At 40.4% G+C, this 22406-nt stretch overlaps 1 protein-coding gene across 1 annotated transcript; it reads left to right on the forward strand.

The window, feature by feature from the left end:
* Nucleotides 1-631: 631 nt before the first annotated feature.
* On the forward strand, nucleotides 632-20977 carry ppl (periplakin). Its single transcript, XM_032588094.1, has 23 exons — nucleotides 632-912; nucleotides 6299-6395; nucleotides 6667-6821; nucleotides 6990-7110; nucleotides 7734-7859; nucleotides 9169-9210; nucleotides 9294-9455; nucleotides 9548-9655; nucleotides 10351-10446; nucleotides 10535-10657; nucleotides 10748-10891; nucleotides 11460-11495; nucleotides 13314-13465; nucleotides 13554-13663; nucleotides 13859-14016; nucleotides 14107-14285; nucleotides 15054-15192; nucleotides 16659-16852; nucleotides 16944-17094; nucleotides 17185-17268; nucleotides 17355-17471; nucleotides 17719-17811; nucleotides 17889-20977. The coding sequence occupies exons 1-23, from the start codon at nucleotides 848-850 to the stop codon at nucleotides 20559-20561; spliced, it is 5325 nt and encodes a 1774-aa protein (XP_032443985.1). The 5' UTR covers nucleotides 632-847; the 3' UTR covers nucleotides 20562-20977.
* The last annotated feature ends 1429 nt before the right edge of the window (nucleotides 20978-22406 follow it).

Raw genomic sequence — 22406 nt, forward strand, 5'->3', positions numbered from 1 at the left:
TGTGTGTGCCCAGTTGATTTTTTTTTTGGGGGGGGGGTTATTGTAATCCATAGGGGGGCCCCAGAATATCTTTGTGAACCACTGCCTTAGTTTAATATCTCCTCTTGATTTTTTTGTTTGTTTGTGTTGTATCTTCTCAATTCTACCTCAATAAGATTTTGTTTTTATTTGCTCTCAAATGTTAATATTTTGCACTTGACTTATTTAGGAAGAAATGTCCACAAATTTGTTTTGTTTTTCTGTTGTTTTTGTTTATTATGTTAGTATATAAGTAAAGTGTTTTTAGACACCTACAAATTCTTCCTAAGGTTTCAGTAGCAATGATTCAAAGGATAGAGCACAAAAACACCTAAAGGTCAGAGGTTTGATGATACTGTATATAAATAACAAATAGGATCGGTAATGATATCAGCCATACTGACGCCATATTTACTTGGTATCAGATCAATACTAAAACATTGTTCTGTTTATGTACAGCAACATTGATGTTTGTCAGGAAATATAAACAGCTGTTGATTTTCCTCCCTCTGTTTTTCTCTGCAGTCGGAAGGGGCGGAGCCTCCCTTTGTGGCCCCGCCCGTCCCGTGCTGGCTGCCAGGTGTACAGAGGGGGTGTGCGAACACTAAAAGCGACTGTTGCAGGTGGCGTTAGGTCCATTATCACTGTGAGCGCAGTGACAGCGGGAGGGTGCAGGCTGAGACTCTTGAGGATATTTTTCTCTCCCACGGCTTCCACGGCAACAGCAGCGACACAAGCTGAGCACGCGACACCCAGCTGCGGTCCACCTGTCCTGCTGCGTTTGACGGCTAAGTTATCAGAGGAAGGTGCTGACAGGTGACCTGCCACCATGTTTGGGAAAAGCAAAAAGAAAGCCCCTATCACCACCGCGCCTTCGACGCAGCAAAAATCAAGGTAAGTGAAAGACATGCTTTCACAAGTTTTTGTAGAGACGTGCGCGCGCTTGTATGTGTGTTTGTTTGTTTGTTTGTTTGTTTGTTTGTTTGTTTGTTTGTTTCAGTGCTAGGTGTTGTAGAGCAAAACGTCTCGGTGGAAATGTGACCTTGGGCACAGTCCTAATTTCTGTTCTTTACGTCGTCGCTTTTCTTTGTGCTTAGGTTCTTTATTTAAGACTCTGTCGTCGGACTGATAGAGAGAAAAACATGTAAATAGAAGAAAAGTTAATGAAATGACGCAGTTAGTATTGTATGAAGTGGGATAGATGGGTTGGGCTGTGCGTCCTGAGCCAGGCGCGCCCTGCCCTGCCAGGGACAGGCTCTTGTCATTCTGGTTGAGCAGATCCGCGGAGACAGTTTTCCCTCTGCCTTATTCCCTGGTTCCGTTCAGCTGGATGGATCCACATGGATCCTGGAGGACTTGATTCAACCACATCCTGTGGCCTGAATCTTGTGTTTTGACAAAACTCAGAGAAATCAGGTTCACGTCTTGTGCTTTAACTGCTGCGCGGGTGTGGCTGATAAGCTGGGTTATAAAGTTGTACCAACAGGTCCGATAAGTATTCAGCTGTCCAGCATAGAAAGACTGTAAGAAGAATTTCTTGCTGCCCCTCCCAAAATGGTGCTGCACCCATAGCCCGTCTCCTCCGCCTATTGCCATCTTTACATTCTCTCTCTGCTTACAGGTGAAACCCAGTTGGTTTCATTATCATTTACTAGCATTGATCAGACTTGATTATTTCCATTTTTAAATCAAATTTGACATGTCTAGGTAACTATTGAGTCAGAAAATGCTTTAATTTACTGTCTGATCAAGGATGTGGGGCCCTGGGCTGGAGCTAGTTTTGGTGCCCTGGCCACTCCAGAAAACTTCTTCTGCTAATGCAAATCATATTCCATGAATTCCTGTATGTCAGTGGGTGTGAATTGATGTATTTTGGGTAAAATACGTCAAATGCCAATAGCTCCATGTTGTTCCCTAGAAAATCTAATAACACTTTATGTTTTTCAAATACTTGAATATTGCTAATATCCATAATCCCAAAAATATGATTGCAACTCCTTTGATATCAGGTTATGATTTTTATAATATAAAATACAATGTATGCAAAACAGGCATTCAAAAAAATGGTAGGAGCACCTGTATATCCTTTCTATTGTCTGGCTCAGTGCATCATAGAATTCAAACTCTTTACATTATTAAATGAACATTAAATTGCCCAGACTTTTTTTTTTCATGTGAGGCTGTGCTCCCAAACATCCATCATCAACACTTAGAGTTGGACCAATCAGGCTTTTCCTGGCCAAAACCAATTTCTACTTTTCTGCTGTTTCTAGCAGAAAAGCACATCAACACAGTTCTGATTGATTCTGTTTTGTTTTCCACATTTTATTAAAAATGTGTAATGAAAAAAAATACTATTCACATTTATGCTTGTAATCTTTAACTACTTTTTTTTTTCTTAAACTCTGGGTAGGAGTTCATCAAGAAACTTGAGTTTCTACAGGAAGTAGTGTAGGAAACTAATTTGTCGTCCTTTTAGACACCCAGTTGTCTGGGCCTGGGGTTTTTTTTCCTCCCTGCCAGGTTATGTGTTGACCTGTCATTAAAACCGGCCCTGCAGCATCGTCATGTCTAAAGAGTTGTTTGGTCCACGTCCTTCCACTGATTCATCTAAATGTTTACAGAAACGATTAGCTCACTCCATCGTTTGTGCTGATCCTGAGAGCCACCCACTGACAGAGGAGGAATCCTAATAATGCAGCTCCTCCCTGTGTGGTTGTTTTTCATACAGTTCTGCTTGTTCAGGTGTTTTTCTGAACACCTGAACAGTTCAGAGCTAAACACCTGCAAGGCGGGAGGTAAAGATTATATACATTCCAACATACTCAGTGCAAGACGTTAATGCAACAGTTAAAGTAAAAAAAAAAAAAAAGGTTTTATGCATATGAGGACAAAAGGAACAACACAGAATGTCCTTGAGTAGATTTTGTCTCCCATCGCGTCCATGTCCAGGCTGCTACTAGAACTGGCCTCCGATCCAGAGCCCAGTGACAGCAGCCCGGCACACCCTGTATGACCTAATCCTGCTGGGTTCTGGTTCTAATTGGAACCTTTCCTCCGTGTAAACACGCAACACGTCTTTCCCAACCCAGTGTCTCAGAGCCAGAACCATAACGGTCTCTGCAGCATGTCAGACCCAGCGACTCTGCAGCAGAGCTGAGACTGAGCTGGTGCCGTTTTGCTGCCGTTTCTGAACCAGGGCCAGTTTCTTACCGCCTGTTTCAAACTAAGCACATCATCTCCACTTTAAAGATGAGCAGAAGACCTCCAAGTCATGCCAGGACAAAGCAGTGGCGGTGGCTAAGACTGTGTTTTCCAGTTGGTTGACATTCTTTAGTTCCTTCCAACACAGAACTTTGGGTTTGGATCCAGATTTTCCCCCCCATCCCACCTGGAACCCTGCCAGCTGCCAGAACTCCACAGTGGGCGCCAGTTCAAACTTGCTCTTTAAGTGTTTCAACCAGTTGCCGTGGAGTTCCACGCTGCGCTCTTCATCCTGCAGCTGTTGCGTAACCTGTGTGTGAGACGCTGGGTCCTGGATATGGGCCGACACACACGCACAAACAATGTTTTCAGTTGCAGAAGCACTTTCAGTTTAATCTCGAGCTCCAGACCTGTTCTTGCATGTTATTTTTTCATTTTTTGTGGCTCTATTATGATCATTCTTTCTGGATTTTTATAAATGTAGTGTTTTCAAACTTAAAGTAGGGATGCACTGATCCACTTTTTTATTGCTTCCAATACCAACACAGATATCTGAGATTTAATATTGATCCGTTATAGAAAAACGGAGCTGAATTGACTTAAGATGTTTTCTTTGTTTTTAAACAGACATAAATGTACTGAATTACAAATTTATTTGATAAACCTTCACCAGTACAGCACACTTAAATACACCAATAACTTAACAAGTTTGGTCCATCATGTAAAAACAACACAACTTTAATTTTTTCAGTCAGTGCAACTGGGAGTATGATGTAAAACAAATAATAAAGAAACTGAAACCGACATAAGCAACAGGTTGACTACTTTGATCAAACGTAAAAATAAACAAATCTTTCAAATGTTTCAGACAGTGCAATTAGGAATTCTAAATATAATGTAGCAAAAAATTATCAGCACAAAGCATAGAAATAGACTGACTAGACTTGACCTTATGGAACAGGCACACTGTCACTGATACCAGATCTAGAATTTTCTTTAATATGGGGACCGATACAAATATTATAGGATCAGTGCATTTCTAACGTAAAGTAGTTCATATAAAGAGAAAATTTTAAAAAATTAAGAGTTTAATTCATTTAATCTCTAAACAATAAGAGTTCAGAGCTCAACAGAGAAACGACTCACTACAGAGCTGACTCTAGCTTCTTGTGTTGGGTGGATTGTAGGTATAAGAGCCTTTGGGTATCTACAGTGTAATGAGACATGTTGAGCGCCGCTTATGCTAAGACTGACTGAGGAGATGGGCATAAGAAGCGCAGCAGATGACAGCAGACTTGTCTCAGCATATTTCCTGTATTTTCACTAAGCCTAGCGGTGTCAGAAACCACTCAGAACCCGAGTGTGTGTGTGTGTGTGTGTGAGAGAGGCAGTGAAAACTCTTCAGTGTGTTCACTAAAGCACTGGAGATTTACTTGTGCATATACTGAGGTCAGCAGACATTCCACCACTAATCACGTAACGTTTGGAACAATCTAATCTTGTCGGTGCTGTGAGGAACGCCCCAGCACCGAATCAGAAAGGACAAAAAGAAACAGTTGATTTATGTTTTTTCTCTTTCTTTCTCCAAGTAATGTGATCAAAAAATCTAAGTGCAGCATATTGTCGAAATTAAAGTGTGAGTGCTCTCTGGTGGACAAACTGTGGAATTAGATGGATCAATCAATTCTGATCAGCCAATAAAATGAGATTTTCTAATGGAAAATAACCTTACAAATGACCTGAGATATCAGGTTCATTTATCTTCCTTCTTTCCTTCCTTCCTCTTTTCCTTCCTTCCTTCCTTGCTTCTATCCCTCCCTACCTCCCCGCCTCCCTTCCTCCCTTCCCATCTTGGTGTCTCTAGATTTTCCAGGTTTCATATCAAACCACATTAAAACAGGTGAAGCAACCCTGGAAATTAAGCCTGGAAAAGAAACATTTATTAAATAAATCTTTTATGGAAGCAACATTGTAAAAAATGTGATGGATAAAGGTGCTGAGTTCAACAGAAACATGTAAACCTGCATTTAGGCTTTGAGGAGTATAGTTGCTCCTTGGTTGTCATAGCGACTAGTTGAGGTGTGTCTGAAGGATGGAATGAGGAAGAAACGAGCCTGGCCAATTTGCCTTTCAAAAAAATTTGTTCTTCATTCAGTCACATTTCTTACTGTTCAGGATGAGCCAATCATATTGCAGTTTCAGGCAGAGCCGGACAAAACTGATCTGAGGCCCAAAGCAAGGTTTGGTTTGGTGCCCCACTTCTGGATAAGCCCATCACTATCCAGCAACCACAAAATAATAATAATGATTTCACTTTAAAACACTGTCCAGAATGTTCTGCTTTATTAATAATGTCAACAATAAATTAAATAATTTATTTACTTCACATTGTTTGCTTAATAAACATAAGTAAATCAATTAAGACGAGGTTATCTCTCTGACGTATTGTTCTAGCAATAGTCTATCAAGACAGAGCTTTGTTGTTTGGAGTACATTGTATTTCAATTTCAAATTTTCTTATTGTAATTCGCAATTATGCTTATTGTTTTTTATTTTTATACTTTTTACGATGCGATGAGATATTTCTGCTTCTGTTATTAATAAATGATCTAACCCAGAGTTGAAAATGAGAGGACGGTTTGATCAGTACACATGGAAGATTCTCAGTGATTAAGTTTCTGTTGAACTGTGGATAAAATATGACCCCAACAGCAGCAATGATTAGCAAATGATGAGCTAGCAATGTTAAATTATAGCTGCTAGCATGACTACCAAACTGAGTGTTTTCCTCTGTGGTGACAAGTTCTACATTGAAAAATACATTTTCATACTTTTGACCTGTATTCTTATTAAAAGTAACTTAAACCTGGGCAGCGGTTTTGCTCTCTTCTGCCTTGGGCCGGCCCTGGAAACAGTTTCTCAATGTTCTGCAGGCAATTCTTCCAGAGATGAGCGAGGCTTTTTATTACATAGACTTAAAGGCTTACAGAGAACAAGTTATGTTTTTTTTTTCACTATCAATAATGGAGGGGGGGGGAAAAGCCCTCATCTATATGTTTGTGTGTTTGTCCCACAGTACCAGTACGGAATTGGCTGCCATTATTGAGAAGGTGCAGAAGAACGCTGATAAGGTGGAGAAGAACATCTATGAGGTCGAGCAGAACCTTAACAAGGTAAAAATCCTGCATGACCACAAACATCAATACCTGAACAGACTGGTACCAGGGCTGCTGAATAATGCTCAACAGTGATTTTCACTTTGGAACTCTGCTATGCAGTCCATGAGCTCTTGGGTTCATTTTGGTTGGCCGTCCAATGTGTTAAATGTGATGTTGGGGCTCTGTATGAAGCCAGATGGTTGAGCTACGCAACCTCCCAGCCTGTACAGGGTGAAACAGAAGCATTTAATCATGTCTGATATCTTTTCTTTTTTTTTTTTTGCAGGACGTTGGTAAGATCAACGAGGGGAAGCAGCCTCTGTATCAGGATGATACTAATAAGAGAATCCTTAACTCTCTGGAGCTGCTCAATGTCCTGGATGAGGATGCTCGTGCAACCAAGCGCCTCCAGCATCCTCAGGCGGAGATGATAGAGCAAGAGTGAGTCTTGATGCTTCAACACTGCTGCTCTGTCTCACCAGGACACTCTGCCTTTTCTCAGCCAGATCTCTCATTTTGTAATACCTGCTCTTGTTTTACAGTGTTTGTTTTTTGTCTAGAGTGCACTCCAAATGTTAGTCACACCTTTCTGTCTTCTCTTGTATTCAGCATGATTCAGCTGCGAGAGAGGGTGAATAAGCTGAAGGAGGACCATGATCGGATCTACCACCTGAACCGCGCTGAGGGGATGCCCAGCGTTAACTGGGGCAACATCATGGAAGACAAACTGGTGAGACATTCATAGCGCCTGCTGCTTTAGTCTTCAACTGGCCTGGCTGTTGCCTTCTCAAGCAATTCTGCTCAACTCTCATCTCCCTGCACTGAATTCTCCCATTGATGTGGATTTCTCCGTCGGATGACGTCAGCTTTGTGCGTTCTTAGAATTTCAGTTTGCCATTTGTTGTTGTTTGACAGCGGAGGAAGTGAACAAAGTGTTAGCTACACTTAGAAATATTAAGGATTTAAAGTCTGAGTAAGAAGAATGTTTAACACATTTTATTGCTAGCAAAGATGTGGCACTACTCACCACAGGGTTTGGCAAAAGTCCAGTTTCCCAGTTGGCTTCATTCAGGTCTGGATTAATATGACAAATTATTATGGGTAAACATTTGTATCCATCCGCTACAAAAACAAAGTCTTACAAAGTATTTTTGGTCTCCTTTCTAATGCAAATATCTTAGTTTTGCATTATTCCAAGTGTTCTAACTTACAAGTAACTGTTCAGGAACTCTTAAACACAGAAGAATATTTAAACTATAATTGGTTGGAAAAAGAAAATAGATGAAATTTCTGTGAATTTGAACCTGGACCGTTGAACTAAGACATGAAGGATGTGTTTGTCTCTGTGCTCAGGAAAACCTGAACAACAAGGGCTTTGGTGAAGATCTGCCTGCTTTGGAGAAGGAGGTGGAAGAGCACAACATCTTCCACAGCGAGGTGGAGGCGCTGGCTCCCCACATCTCTACTGGAGGAGACAAGGTAGGACCACCAGCCTGAAGGCGAAGCAGGATCAATTCATTATTACATTCTTTAGTTCTGACTAAAGAACCATGTTGATTCATACAACAAGGCTTGTTGTATGAATCAACAAGACTTTTTCCAGATGTTTAGTGAAAGCCTTTAAAATGTGTTGTTTTTTGGTTTCATCTGGTTGTGGGTTTCATTCCTGGGCAGCTGAAACAGAGCAGACTGACTGAAGGTGCTCTTCCTCAGACAACACAGACCTTTAGTCACTGTTGTTTCTATGACTGAGTTGATGTTAAACAAGCATAAGTCTGCAAATTTGTGAAGATCTGTCCTATTTAGAAAGCCATGCTACTTTAATATGTTGCAGTGATATATTGGTGTCTTGTTTTTTTAATCCATAACCTTAATGACATGTTTAAGAAACATTTTGACTGGTTTCATTGTACTATTATATGCCTGTGACTGGCTAGTTAAGCAATAACTAAGATGGCTAAAAATCCTCGAATGTAAAAGATTATAGATGCCTTAATGGACATTTCATACCTGATTGAACCAAAATTTTCCAGATGTAGTTTGACTGGAAAATACACTATGTTGAATGTTTGGTGAAACAGAGTATAAGTCACATAAGTCAAAAAATACACAATTAAGATGGGAAAAAAACAAATACATATCACTCACTATCATTTTAGACAATAGGCTATGTTCACACAACAGGTATTGATGAGCAGTTCCATTTTTTTATTTTTTTTCTGAAATCCTTTTTGCTTGTGTGGTCATTCATACTGCTAATTAAATGCAACCACAGTCAAACTTCTGTATAAGCAATTTATGACCCCAAAGTGCCCTGTATACACAGAAGAAGAGCGTTGACACCACACACACCTCACACTCTATTTACATAAACAATAATGGATGCCACTGTCTGTTGGTCGCTGTTCAAGTTTATTCAGCAATGGTTGCTGACAGGATTGTCACAAGATCATAAAAACACCAAGGAGGATAATAATGGTGACGGCTTACTGTGGAGCATTGACTGCAACGTCTGTGGAGAATTCTGTTTAGATGTGTAGTCAGAGCCAAAAGTGGCGAGATTGGTATGTGATGCACTTCAGTGACAGATTTCTTTCATAATTATTATTTTCAGTTATTATTTAAATCCAGATTTACTGCATCTGGAATCTGCTAGTGCAGAGCTATGACGAATATCTCACATCAATGATATAACAGGATAAATTATTAACATACAGTTCTTTAATGAATGTACACATCTGGTATAACAATACCTCCGTTTTTGTCTTGATGTTGCTCGATGGGACAGGAATACCTCAGCGGCCTCCGGTCCAAGTACGACAAACTGCTGGTAATAAATCCACACAAACACACGGCTGAGTCAGATTGCAACCATTTCCACAGAAAATATGCAATTTTCTTTCTTTCAACAAGGCCAGCTCTAGTGCTCGCCAGCGCCATCTGCTGAGCCTACGGGACTTCATGCAGCGCTGCACCAATGAACTTTTCTGGATGGACCAGCAGGGACAGGAGAGGTTTGACTACGACTGGAGTGACGCTAACCTGGACTACCCCGCCCGCCGGAGGCAGTATGAGGTAGCCCGAGCATTGTGACAGACCCACAATGCAGATCTAAAAATAAGAGCACAGGCTGTTGGACATTAATCCAATGTATCTCAACCCAACAGAACTTTATCAATAAATGTCTGGAGAGCAAGGAGGCTACCATCAGCAAGCTAAACGAAGATGCAAACAGTCTGATAGAAGCACAACATCCAGGAAAGAATGTCATAGAGGTATAGTATTTAAAACAAAGTTATTTAGGCAATAATATATTTCCATTTTAATAAAGTATTTAACTTCAATGTTTAATAAAAGTGAATAATAACATTTTGATTCGAATTGAAAATTGTGGTTGGGTTGTTTGTGTTGTGTTGCATATTCTGTCAATATATTTTTAAATCATAATGTTTCTTTATTAGAATAATAATATAAATTTGGTTCCTGCCTCATTAATATGTAGGCTAGCATCCAACTTACTAGCTGATGTTGGTGATCGATACATGGTAGCTCTGGTAGTCAGGGAAACATGGCACCGTGTTAGAAAAGACTTGGATTTTATTATTTTAGTCACATATCTTAATCACAAATGAATTCTCACCTTTGTTTCTTTCTAGCATGAGAGGATCAATCAGATAAGCAAAATGATCAGCTATTATTGGCTGTTTTGCTCAGTGATGGCTACTACAATTTCTACTCAGAAATATTGACTCAAACTATTCAAAACAAAATTTATGCAAATTATTGGATTTATTTTACTAATTAACAGTTTGCGATTTTTTTTTTTCAAAGACAAAATCTGCAAGTGTACACTTATTAAACTAATTTGACAATATGTCAGTTCACTTGTTTGGCCAGATTGGTCTGTATCTGAAATGTTTGAACATAGGGGTTATGAATTTGATCAATAATCCCTATGTGATGTCGTCAGGCGCATAACGAAGCGGTCCATGCTGACTGGAAAGAGTACCTGAACCTGCTCATCTGTGAGGAAAGTCATCTGAAGCACATGGATGAATATCACAAGGTCAGCCGGCAAGGACAGGAGACTTTGAAGCCCAGAGAGACAAAGAGCTGAAGCTAATTCCTGTCTGTTGGTGTGTTTTCATTTGCAGTTCCATAAGGAAGCACGCGACACTCAGGACCTGCTGAAGCGGCTGGAAACGGAAATCAACCAGAAGTACAGCCCAGAGTACAAAGACGTTTATCAGACGGAGAGCCTGATCTCCGAGCTGGATGTGAGCTTCATTTGGAAGGAATCTAAAAACCGTCTAAAATATTTCTGCAGTGGTATGACGGTTCTTTTCATTCTGCCTGTGTTTGAGTAGGACCAGGCTAAGGCCGTGGATCACATTGACGAGCGGGTCAAGGGTCTCCGAAGCCGGAGCCTGCAGGTTCTGCCTCTGAAGTACCGGAGAGAAACCCCCCAGAAGCTGCTGCCCATTGAAGCTCTGTGTGACTTTGAACAGGAAGTATGTGGTTTTAAACTTCCACTCCATCAGAACTTGTGGTCAGGTTTAGAGGTTCATCAGTCTGCTAACTTTACAATAACAGAGTTAAATGGTAACATTACATGTATTTTCAATATTCAGATTGAAATGTTTTCTCTTGATGATTTCTGTATGTTTGTGCATCCAGAAATCAATAAGTTCATGTTTCTACAGCTGTGTAAATAACTGGATTTGATGCCTGAAATTACTGAAATTATTCATGAAATATTGTACAAGTAGGTTTGTACTGTTGTAGTTTGTTAATGGATGATATGAATGTGTAATGAAATCCATATGTTTTAAATTTCGAATCAGTTTACAGATTTTCTGGTTCTTTGATTTAACAGTAATAAATCCAATGATTTTAAAAGGTAGCATTATACAAAAACTACCTTTTTAAGCAGTTCATCATGTAACACAGCATGTCAGCAGGCTTTCAACAGAAGATGAGTTGAGTAGGTTAGAATCCAGCTTGTTCTTCGTGAGGACTCTCAGGAAGTGTGGCCCCTGCTGAGCGGTCTTATTAACTGCTGTGATGTTGTTTGTCCAGGAGACGCTGGAGATGAAGACGGTGAAAAACCCAAAGGTACATGTTGCATATGGGACTCGTAAACTTTTAAAATGAATCATACAGAAATGTACAAAATAAAAGCTTCATTCTCTACATATTAAGCTGAGAAAAGAGTACATTGGGATTAAATTAGAATAGATTAACATTATTGTTCCTCAGGTGTAATTTGGTTTGCAGACAAGAACACCTGCAGATAAATACATAAAAATTATGTGGAATATTTGTTTAAGACATAGGGCCTTTGCGGTATAACATTTAAACTAACATTAGCTTATTGGCTCATTTTTATATAAAAGCCAGGCTGAGCTAATTTTAGCTCATACACTGCTGTTTGCAGACTATGGACTGTTACTGGTGGTTAGCATGGTACTGAGTAATTTAGATGACGACAGCATTTTAGCTAATTATAGCTTTTACACTGTTTGAATTCTGAATGGAGTAAATAAATGTTAGTCAACATGCTAGTTATAACCCACATTCTACTATAATTCACATACTAATAGTAGCATTAAGCTAACATTAGGATTTGAGCTTATTTTTATATAAAAGCTAAACGTTGCATACTAAATGGAATAAACCCCATGATATTAGCTACATTTTAGTTAACCATAGCAGTGATGCTCATTTTCAGCATCTGAATGTCTAATTTAAGTCTGACCGATAGATAATGCACTTTGGCAGGCTCCTTTTTAAATTTCTTTAGATTTCTTTCTCTGTTTATTTTCTTCTTCCTGTCGCCTACTCTTCTTTCTGTTCCAACAGCTCGCCTCATCCCGAGTGCTGTCAGGGCTTTAATCCTCAAATGTCTTCCATAATCTGACTGCTTGCATGAACGCCTTTCCTCACTTGGTTTTATGCTGAGTAGCCGCTGTGTAACTTAGCGGATTACACCATAATGTATTTAAATCCCTTTAGAACAGAGCTAGCTCTGGATCCAGATGAACCTCTTTAAAATCCACTGGGGCCAAAAACAGAGAGAGAGAGAAGTCAGCGAAACTTTTGTATCCATCTTCAGTGTTGTTGAAGCAAAGATATTCATTTACAGGTTATCTTTGTCATTGCAGCACCTGTTCAGTAATTAGGATGAAGTTTGTCAAAAACAGAAAAGTGTTCTAGGCTTCCATATTCTGTGTTGTGATTTTATTTATTTTTCCTGATACCCCATTTATTGCTGGTACCCCGGGTAAAAGATGTATAAAACATCTTAAATTACATTTATTACAATAGCATTATGGGACCATATGTTCAGATATGTGCTCAATAAACATGCAATCACCGATTCAGCCTCACCCCATTACGGATCACTGCCCTGTCACAACATGCAAGTTCACCCAACGAACGAAGATATGATTGAACCTTTTGATTGATTCCACCCCTTTTCCATTGAATAAAAGACACAAAATCAAGCTTGTTTTTCCAGTGAGGACTGTATGTTTTGAGAGGATTTGCTGAAACAGAGACACTCCAGTTAGACACAGGAGGACAGCTATCTTGACTACAGTCCACATTCTTTAGTTTGACATTTTCTGTTGAGTACTCATTACCCAATCGATGCATAATAACGATGCAATACCTTGGTTAATTTTTAGGTGCAGAATTCAAAAAAGTCAATGTATAAAAAAGCTCAAACGAGTACTATAACTAATAGATACTAAACAATAACTAATAAAAACTAGCAACCCCACTCTAAAAACCATTTCAAACAATATGAATAAGACAAAGTCATAATGAAAGAAGCCTAAACTTTAATTTAAAAAAAAAAAAACTATTATAATCCTGCTCTGGCAGGGCCTTCAGATACATATAAGGTGACGGTTTCTTATTCTTCGGCAGGATCAAATTGTTCGCGGAGAAACGTACACCCTGCTCCGGAACAATGGGTCCAGATGGGATGTGAAGGATCAAACGGGACATAAGATCAATGCTCCAGGCATCTGCTTCATGATCCCACCCACTGACCCAGAGGCGGTGGCCATTTCTGACAAGTAAGTGTGTTCAGCTGAGTTTTCAAGGGACCAAAATGACTTGTTTTACTCCAGGGTTGATTTAATGACATGTACTGTCTGCCTGCAGCTTGGCTAGTCAACAAAAAGCTGTCAAGCAGAAGCTGGCATCCAGCAAAGCAGCTCTGCTGAAAAGATTTGACGAGCTGAAGAAGCAGAGTGGAGCAGGAACAGCTACAGGTACAAGAGACGTCTTCCAGTGAACGGATGTCTAATAAAGAATTCTGATCAATGTATGATAGATAAGCCTTTTGTTTATATTTGTGCTGTAAAATCATACCAGCATCATTATTAAAATCAGTCAGCACATTAAATGTAATGTTTTATGGCCTGCTGAGCTCCCATTCACTGTCTGGTAATGCTGTGTGGCTGCAGGCAAGGATGAACAGCAGTGCCGCCAGCTGATGGCCGGTCTCGATAAGGTGGTCAGTGATCTGGACAAACAGGAGAAAGAAATTTATTCTCGGGTACGCCCACCGCTGGAGCAGAACCGGACTGTGCCGGACAGCGCTGACCGCCTGCAGGACATAAGGGTAACGCACTCAGCTCCATTTTGTCCCCTGATGATGTCACAGCTTCGTGTTTTCAGGAAGCATTAATGCTCTGAGGACGTTTCTCTCCAGAACATCGCTTCAACTGTCCGCAGGATTGAACCAGAGAAGACCTCTAAAGTTGCAGAGGCAAAGAGCTTTTTGACTTCACACCCAACCTCCCCCAGTGCTCCTCAGCTTCACAGCAAGGTGGATGAGGCCAACAGGAAGTACACCAAGATAGAGCAGCTTCTTCAGTGCTCCGAGGACAAGTATGTGACCTGCTTTTTTTGTCTGTTTTTTCTCAGAATTAGCTGTGCTTCTAGATAGAGATGCACCAATCTGATATTAATATCTACATCAGTCCTGATGTTGTGGGGGGGGGGGGGGGACTAGATCTAGAATTCCAGAAATTCTTGACCCTGTAACATGACAGTGTGTCTGATCTAAGGGCAAATCTAATGAGTCTACTTCTATGCTTTGAGCTCTGAGTGACTTAATTCTTTATTTTCCATTGTATTTAGGATTCCTAATTGCATTTTCTGAACCATGTGAAAGAAGGTTTATTGCAGATGTTTGGCCAAGGTAGTTGGATAATTTTTGTCAGTTTTTTTATTATTTATTATTTTACATTATACTCTGACTGAACACATTAGAGTTGTGTTATTCTTACATGTTTGACTGAGCTGGTGAAGCTTTTGGTGTATTTAAGTGTGCTGCAGTGGTGCAGAGTTAATATATTTTTTTGTGTGTTTGATGAAAAAAAAAAAAAAAAAACGTTCTAAGCCTCTTCAGCTTAGAAGAGGCTTAGATTCTATTTTTCTGTATTAGATTGGTATCAGCCGATACTAAATGTCCGATATCTGCATCAGAAGTGAAAAGTGGATTGGTACATCCCTGCTCCTAGCACAAGTGTGCACTATCCCTTACTTTTCCAAATTCCCAAATTTATTTCAGTCTAGTTTGAGTTGTTTAAATCCATGCTGTAATTGAAGTTACAGCATGTAACTTCTAAAACACAAAGTGCCTTTGTGTTTTAGACTGAAGAATTCCAACCAGCTGGAGACATCTATTCAGAAAGGAAAGACTTTGCTGTCTACCTACGAGAACACGCTGGCCAGGGAGGAGGTGGCTCCAGCTGACATCCCCTCTGTGGAGAAAATGCAGAGAGAACTCACTGTAAGCTGGCTTTTACCATTCCTAAGTACACTGAAACCTTTCAAACAAATGTAATTCTTTCATACAGAATAACTTGTCCTAGTAATTATTGTAATAAACAATAATGTTGTTTTGAGGCCATTATCAAGTATTGATGATGATATTGGCCTAACAACGCAAGCTCACCCTCTTAAAGAGCTAGAAACTTTAATTTTATTTAAAAAAACACTTCACAATGGAACTGGAAGATATTTGAAATATCCAAATATTCAATCTCAAATACGACGACCAAAAACAACAAATAAAGGAAGTAAAAACAGATGCATCAGAAACCATGAATAAAATGGATTATGATATCTTTCTAAACAAAGATATTAAAAAATATTTTTATTAAGCCTTCTTGGCAGACGACATGGCCAGCAGAGAAAATGGCAACAAAGCATGTAGCAGCAATGCCTGTAGGGCATTTTGGCTCTTTGCTAGTTCTTGCCTCCACTTTCATAGCTATTCCCATTTTGTTGCTTTTTTTTTTTTGGTCATAATTTTGTTCACTAGACAAACCATTTTGTCCTCATGTGCTGTCCAGTCATCTTTATCATGTTTTACTGACACTGACCTATCCTTCTCTGCGTTGACCATTTTGGTGAATTGTGGCGGTAAATACATAACTGCACAGCCATAAGTATAGAAGCATAACAGAGGAATCATTTTCAATCATTTTCCACCTAAACATAATATATTTGGCTTCATTTGATGACTTAAGAAGGCAGAAAGCAATGACTGCACACAAAAAAAAACATTCAGTGTCCAGGAATAAACTGATGCATAATCAGGGTAAAATGGTGTTTAAAATCTGAAAATGTTGGGTATGAAATTAGCAAAATTACAAACGTTCTAGGTCAAACATGTCAAACTCAAGGCCTGTGGGCCAAATATGGCACAGCATGGGCCCTACAGATGCCAGACGCTTCCACGATTGTGGAAATTCAACTGATCCCTGCATTTATTCATCCCTGCATAATTGTCTGCAAAAATTTTCAAACTTTGGGTTTAAGTATAACTCCCTCCTGCCGGTGGCAGTATTTCTTATTTCTGCTCCACTGCTTCCTTATCCTTCAAGTTAAGGAAGGTTAAGTTACATTCTGTAACCGATAAAAGCAGAAACTAAAATTCACATTTAATGCTATACAAAAGAGCAAATATTGCAAATATTCTTTGCAATTATTTATAAAATGGCACCATCAAATCTGTTTTAATCACAAACAAATCACAAAACAACTGAAATCCTGGAGAGACTGATCAATTTGAAGAGATGTTCAAAACTGTTTAAGAAATAAAATTTGCTCTTGCAAAACAGCCATATTTCTATTCTAGTTTGGTTTTAGAGCTTCCACTACACTAGTAAATAGAAGAACATGTGTCCTTTTGGGATGACAAACAACTTCTGTCAGCATCGCTAACAGGAATGTATCGTAATGTCCTGTCAGGAAGTGGGGTCAGACCTGAAGGCCCAGCGGTCAGTGATCTCTGAGACGGAGCAGAACCTGCGCCTGGCCAAAGGCAGCTGTGACACCATGGCCAGGGACTTCCAGGAGCATTGTCCTGACATCGATCGGCAGGAGGCTGATGTTCAGAAACTCAACAAGCGCTACAACAACCTCAACAGGCAGATCGACACCAGGTGAGGTGGAATATTTTCATAACTTGTGCACCCAGCACCACACGCCAGCAACTTTTGGCTAATGATTTGTGTTGCTCCATGTACAACACAGGTCTCAAAGCCTGCAGAGAGCCAAGATGGCTTACAAGAATTACCAGAATGACTATAGCAGCCTGAACGCCTGGCTGTCCCATATCCCAAATTATGAGCCCCGTGAAACTGATGACGTAAGACAACTAGACGCCAAGCTGAAGAATCAAAGGGTGAGCTGAGCGGTGAGGTGGTCTGAACCCTTCATGATTCTTGTTCTGTAAATATGTTCTCTTTGTACTAAAACAGCTCTGTTTCTACAGAACTTGCTGTCTGACATTTCAAGAAAGGAGTCAGACTTGAACAATTTGTCCAAAAATGCCCAGCTTTACCAGCAGGGAGTCAAGGTGACACATTTTACCTGATTTCACCACCATCGCCATAAAACACAATATGGAAGTTCAGTTAATGGCTGACTGATTTGTCTTTCTAGGACTATGAGACTGAGACTGAGAAATTTCGGTCCATTCTGGATCTGGAGGATGGACTCGTCCCCCAGTCCTACAAGAGGAGCAGACTGGAATCCCCTGCTGTGACAGTGAAGGCAGAGGTGATGTTTAGAATACACTGAATGTTTAAAACAGTAAAGGAAATCTGTCACTGATGCTGTGTAGTGAACCAAGACTCACACCCTCTACTCTGGCATGTAATTTGGAAAATAAGTGTTCTCTGGATAATATCTAATCAATTATACTTTTTACTAAATAACTTTAGTTATTATCAAATTGAACATAAAGGTTTCTATTTAGTCTAATTCCTTGTGTGCCTTGTTTAACTTTGAATTTAACTATTTCCAGGAAGCTGCCATGGAAGCAAAGTTCACAGAAGTGAACGCCGTGAACAAGCAAAGGCTGCAGAATCTTGAGTTCGCCCACAGTCTTCTTAGCCAGGTGAAATAATTTAGCATCTACATTGAGAAATAAACGAAACATTAACTGAGATACTAATGATGGATCTCTCTCTACAGCAACCTGAAATTCCTCTTATTCAGTCTTCCACTGTAAAATCAGTCAATGCTGCTGCCCCGGGAGAGGAGCCGTGGCGAATCAAAAAGCAGCTGGATGATGAGATCCACAGGCGAGAGCAGCTAGAAAAAGAAATTGAGACCATTCAGACTGACATTTACCTCCTGGAAGGTCAAAAGCCCCAAGATACTATCGTCAAGAAGGAGCTCATTAAAAAGGTTCCAGACCCTCAGTTAGATGAGGAGGTACACAAGGTTCAGCAGAAGCTGTCAGAAGAGCGCCGCACCACCCATGTGCTGGAGAATGACCTGGAGGTGCTCAAGCTAAAGCTGCGTGGCCTTGAGACAGAGGTCAAAGAAGGAGCACAGCAGTACACGGTCAAAGAGGTTTTGCGCATTGAGAGAGACCGTGGTCAGGAGGAGGAGATTCGCAAGCTTCGGGATGAACTAGAAGAACTAAGAAGACACAAGATGTTGAAAGACAATGAGCTGGTTCAGATTCAAAAGCGGGTTACCCTACTGGCTGAGGAGAAAAACAAGGAACAGGAAGTGATCACTGAGGAGGAAGTGATCAAGGTCCAAAACGACCCACAACTTGAGTCAGAGTACCGTCTTCTTCTTGACAGGAAACAGAAAGAAATAGATAACAGGAAGCAGTTGGAGGATGAGTTGCAGTTCCTTCAGGAGAAGCTCAGAAGGTTGGAGAAGGAGAAGGCAATTGCTGAGGAGAAGATTTCCATCAAGGAGGTGCTGAAAGTGGAGAAAGATGTTGTCTTTGAAAGAGAGGTAGAAAACCTTAAAAGGCAGTATGAGGATGAGAAGGCCAAACGAAGATCGTCACAGCGGGAGAAGACGGATCTCCACAGGAAAATTCAGAGCCTGGAAGAGGAGAAGTCTAAGGTTGTGGTTCAGGAGAAGGTGCGTGAAATTGTCCGCCCTGACCCCAAGGCTGAGAATGAGGTGGCCAACCTCCGTCTCGAAGTTGTGGAGCAACAGCGGCGCTACAGAGATGCTGAACTCCAGCTGAAATCCCTGCAGGATGAGCTGGCTATGCTAAGGAACAGAGGACCTCAAGTCGAAGTCAAAGAGATCATCAAAGAAGTGATCAAATATAAGACCGATCCACAGACGGAAAGAGAGCTGGAGAGACTTCGCAACGAAATCGTTGATAAAACTCACCTGACAGAAAAATCTGAGATGGAAATCCGTCAACTCCGGGATGAGATCGAAAGATGGAAGGCAACCAAACCGCAAATACAGACAAAAGAGGTGGTCAATGAAGTGGTGCAGTACAGAGAAGATCCCAAGACTAAAGAAGAAATTGAGACTCTGAAAAGGAAGCTGGCTGATGAACAGAAGAAACGTCTTGATCTTGAGGGAGAACGGTTATCCCAAGAAGAGAAGATTAGGCTAAAGAAGATAGATCTGTCTCAGGTGCGAGAGAAGATTGTTCAGCAAGAAGTGATTAAGATGAAAGAAGACCCTGTTCTCAAGTCAGAGTGTGACAATTTCCTACAAAGTATCAACAGTGAGCAAAAGCAAAAAGAGAAACTTCAATCAGAGCTCCTTCTACTGCAGAGACAGATTGCTGATCTGGACCAGCAACTGAGAGAACTAGAGCAAGAGCGAAAGGCAAGGCGTGAAGCAGAACTGGAGATCCAGAGACTTCGCGTCAGACTTAACGAGTTGGAGATCCGAGACAAAGAAAACCGTGAAAAGGTGACTGTCAAACAGAAGGTTGTACTTCAGCAGGATCCCCAACAGGAGAAGGAACATTCTATCCTCAAACTGCAACTTGACGAAGAGCGACACAAACGCACCCTGCTTGAGAAAGAGTTGAACGCTCTCATTCAGCAGCAACTCACCCTGGAGAAGATGGATGTGAAGGAAAGAGTTGTCCGCACAGAGAAAGTCCAAGTGGAGAGGGACCCAGAGGCTGAGCTTGAAATTGAAAACCTAAGGAGAACGTTGGAAGATGAGAAGAGGAGAAGGCGTGATCTTGACCAGGAGTTGTCTGTCCTCACCTCCAAGTTGTCCGACATGGAATTTGCAAACACAAAGTCCACGAAAGAGCTGGACTACATCCGTGACGAAAGTAATCGCCTCCAACAAGAAAACCAAAGGCTGCAGAACGAGATCCGCAAACTTCGTTCAGAGATTGACATCACCTATAAAGAGACTCGACTTATCACCGAGTCTTCACCCAGGGAGGATGGCAGGAATTTGGAGCTGAGGCTTGACTCACTTCAGAAGGAACTCGCAGATCTAAGAAGCATAACGGCCCAAAAAGATGAGGAGATTGAAAAGCTTAAAAAGAATCTGGCAGCAGTGAGGATGAAGAAAGAGCAAAGGGAAAGTCACCTCCGCAGATCCATTGTCGTCATTGATCCTGATTCGGGAAAAGAGATGCGACCTGAAGAGGCGTACCGACTAGGGTTGATCGACTGGAAGATGTTTGTTAACCTGCAGAGCCAGGAGTGTGATTGGGAAGAGATCACAGTTAAAGGCCCATCTGGAGAGTCTTCTGTGCTTCACGACAGAAAATCAGGAAAGAAGTTCTCCATTGATGACGCGCTACGTCTTGGGCACATCACACATCGTCAACATCAGCAGTACCTAAACAAAGAAATATCCATCCAGGAGTTTGGTGTAATGGTGTCAAGCAAGCAAAAGTAAACTTCACCATTCACATACTACACTGACCACCATCTGTACTCATCTGTATAAGGGTCTCCATGCTATTCTCTATCTCGTCACTCTTGTATTAATGCCATTTCATTTAATACTGCAGCAACCAGGCCTGGTTTCTACCTTAAATTTCCAAACTATGTATTTATTTGATTGTGCATATGCAGGTATATTGCACCTGAATACATGGTTGGTTATGAAGTACCCTTACAGACACTGGAGGTTTTGGGGAAGATGGGTTAAGATAAACTTGAATTTCTTTGAGTAGGTGGAGGGGTTGATCGTTGCTTTCATTTGATCATTGTACTGGGTTTAAAATGTCATAGGGATTCCCTCTGGTTACATGCTGTTTATTCATCCACCTCTGTATTCATCAAGCTTTAAATAAATATATTTTAATCTGACTGTTTGGCTCTTTATTTTAGTGTCTTTAAGCAAAAATGCATTAAAACTATGACTCATTCAGCTAAATTAATTTGTTCATGTATATGGCACCAACCAAAACAAATGACGTCTAAACTAAAGACACTTGACTTGAGATTATATATAAATAACCTATTTACCAGCACACATATTTTTATAAATAATAAGAAAAACAATAACATGTTAAACACAATCTAGCTCTTATGAGTGTTTGCACTCATAAGAGCTAGATTGTTGTATCTGGCTTTTTGAAAGGAAACAACTTATCAGCTGAAACAATGTAAATGGTTGAAAACCTTTTCAGGAAGAAGAAATATGGAGCTATATGCAGAAGATGCTGGTTGTTAATAAGCCAGGCTATGTGAGACCGTAACCATACAAAGTGTTGGGGTGGTGCAGGGGCAAAGCATGACCCACATATGGAGGCCTTAGTCCTCGTGGCGGTAGTCGCAGGTTCGATTCCCGGCCTGGCGACATTTGCTGCATGTCAAATAAAAACTTCAAAAAAGCATACCAAGTGTTCACGGAGACCGAGGAAGACATTAAAGCCTCATCACTGAACATCCAATCCAAGGAGAATAACAGTGTTTGTGAAGAGAATTGGTTCTATGCTTAAACAACTAGAACCAAGTAACATCAGAACAAATCTTGAAGGCGCTAAAGGCAAGCAGCTATGGATGAGTAGATGAATACAGCAGGAACATTTCCAGTTACTGACGATGTGGGCTGCAGCCTGCGTGTCAATAGATGACACAAGAAATATGCATTTACAATTTTGTCATTCAGTCAATCCATGGTAGGTTTTCTGATAAAAAACTCATTTGTCGTGATGATGATGCTTCCGTCTACAAGCAAGGACCAAAGTGTGATCCAGCCTTTCTTCAGGAAAGGGAGATCAGTCAAAGGACATTTCCAGCAAGCAATTCAATTCAAATCTGAGTTCAACTACATTTTACTGAGATAAAAACCTAATTCAGGCTTTACCCTGTAAAATCGATTGGCCAATGTGAATGTTTGAACCTGGCTGAAAAAAGAATATCACTTTTTATTTGTAAAGTTGTCAAAAAATCTCAAACTGCCAGAAGTACTGATTGAAATGTTGTTGTCCGTCAGTTTGTTTTTTCCCCCCCTCAATTTGGGGCAAAACACAAAGGCTCATTTCTTTTAGCCACAGGCCACCGAGTTGCACAAGTAGCTGACATTTGATATTTTACAACTTGATATTATTATAGGACATATTTCAAGTGTCATGCTGAATACATCTGTCTCCATGTGTAATGATGGAAACGGAAGTCAGAAAAGTGTGAGCTGATTATTATTAATATTGTCATTGCAATATTCAGTAATAGTATCACAAGACATTTTAGTTTAAAAAAAATAACATTAACATGAGATTTTATTTTTCGAATA

The sequence above is a fragment of the Xiphophorus hellerii genome, chromosome 16 (genome assembly GCF_003331165.1).
Source record: "Xiphophorus hellerii strain 12219 chromosome 16, Xiphophorus_hellerii-4.1, whole genome shotgun sequence".
NCBI classification, from domain to species: domain Eukaryota; kingdom Metazoa; phylum Chordata; class Actinopteri; order Cyprinodontiformes; family Poeciliidae; genus Xiphophorus; species Xiphophorus hellerii.

Bases quoted from the DNA above. Each gene is read 5' to 3' on its own strand.
- ppl (XM_032588094.1), top strand. From the start codon at position 848: ATGTTTGGGAAAAGCAAAAAGAAAGCCCCTATCACCACCGCGCCTTCG. The intron at 6,822-6,989 runs GTGAGTCTTGAT...TCTTGTATTCAG, and splicing joins GCGGAGATGATAGAGCAAGA to CATGATTCAGCTGCGAGAGA. The intron at 17,472-17,718 runs GTGATGTTTAGA...AACTATTTCCAG, and splicing joins CTGTGACAGTGAAGGCAGAG to GAAGCTGCCATGGAAGCAAA.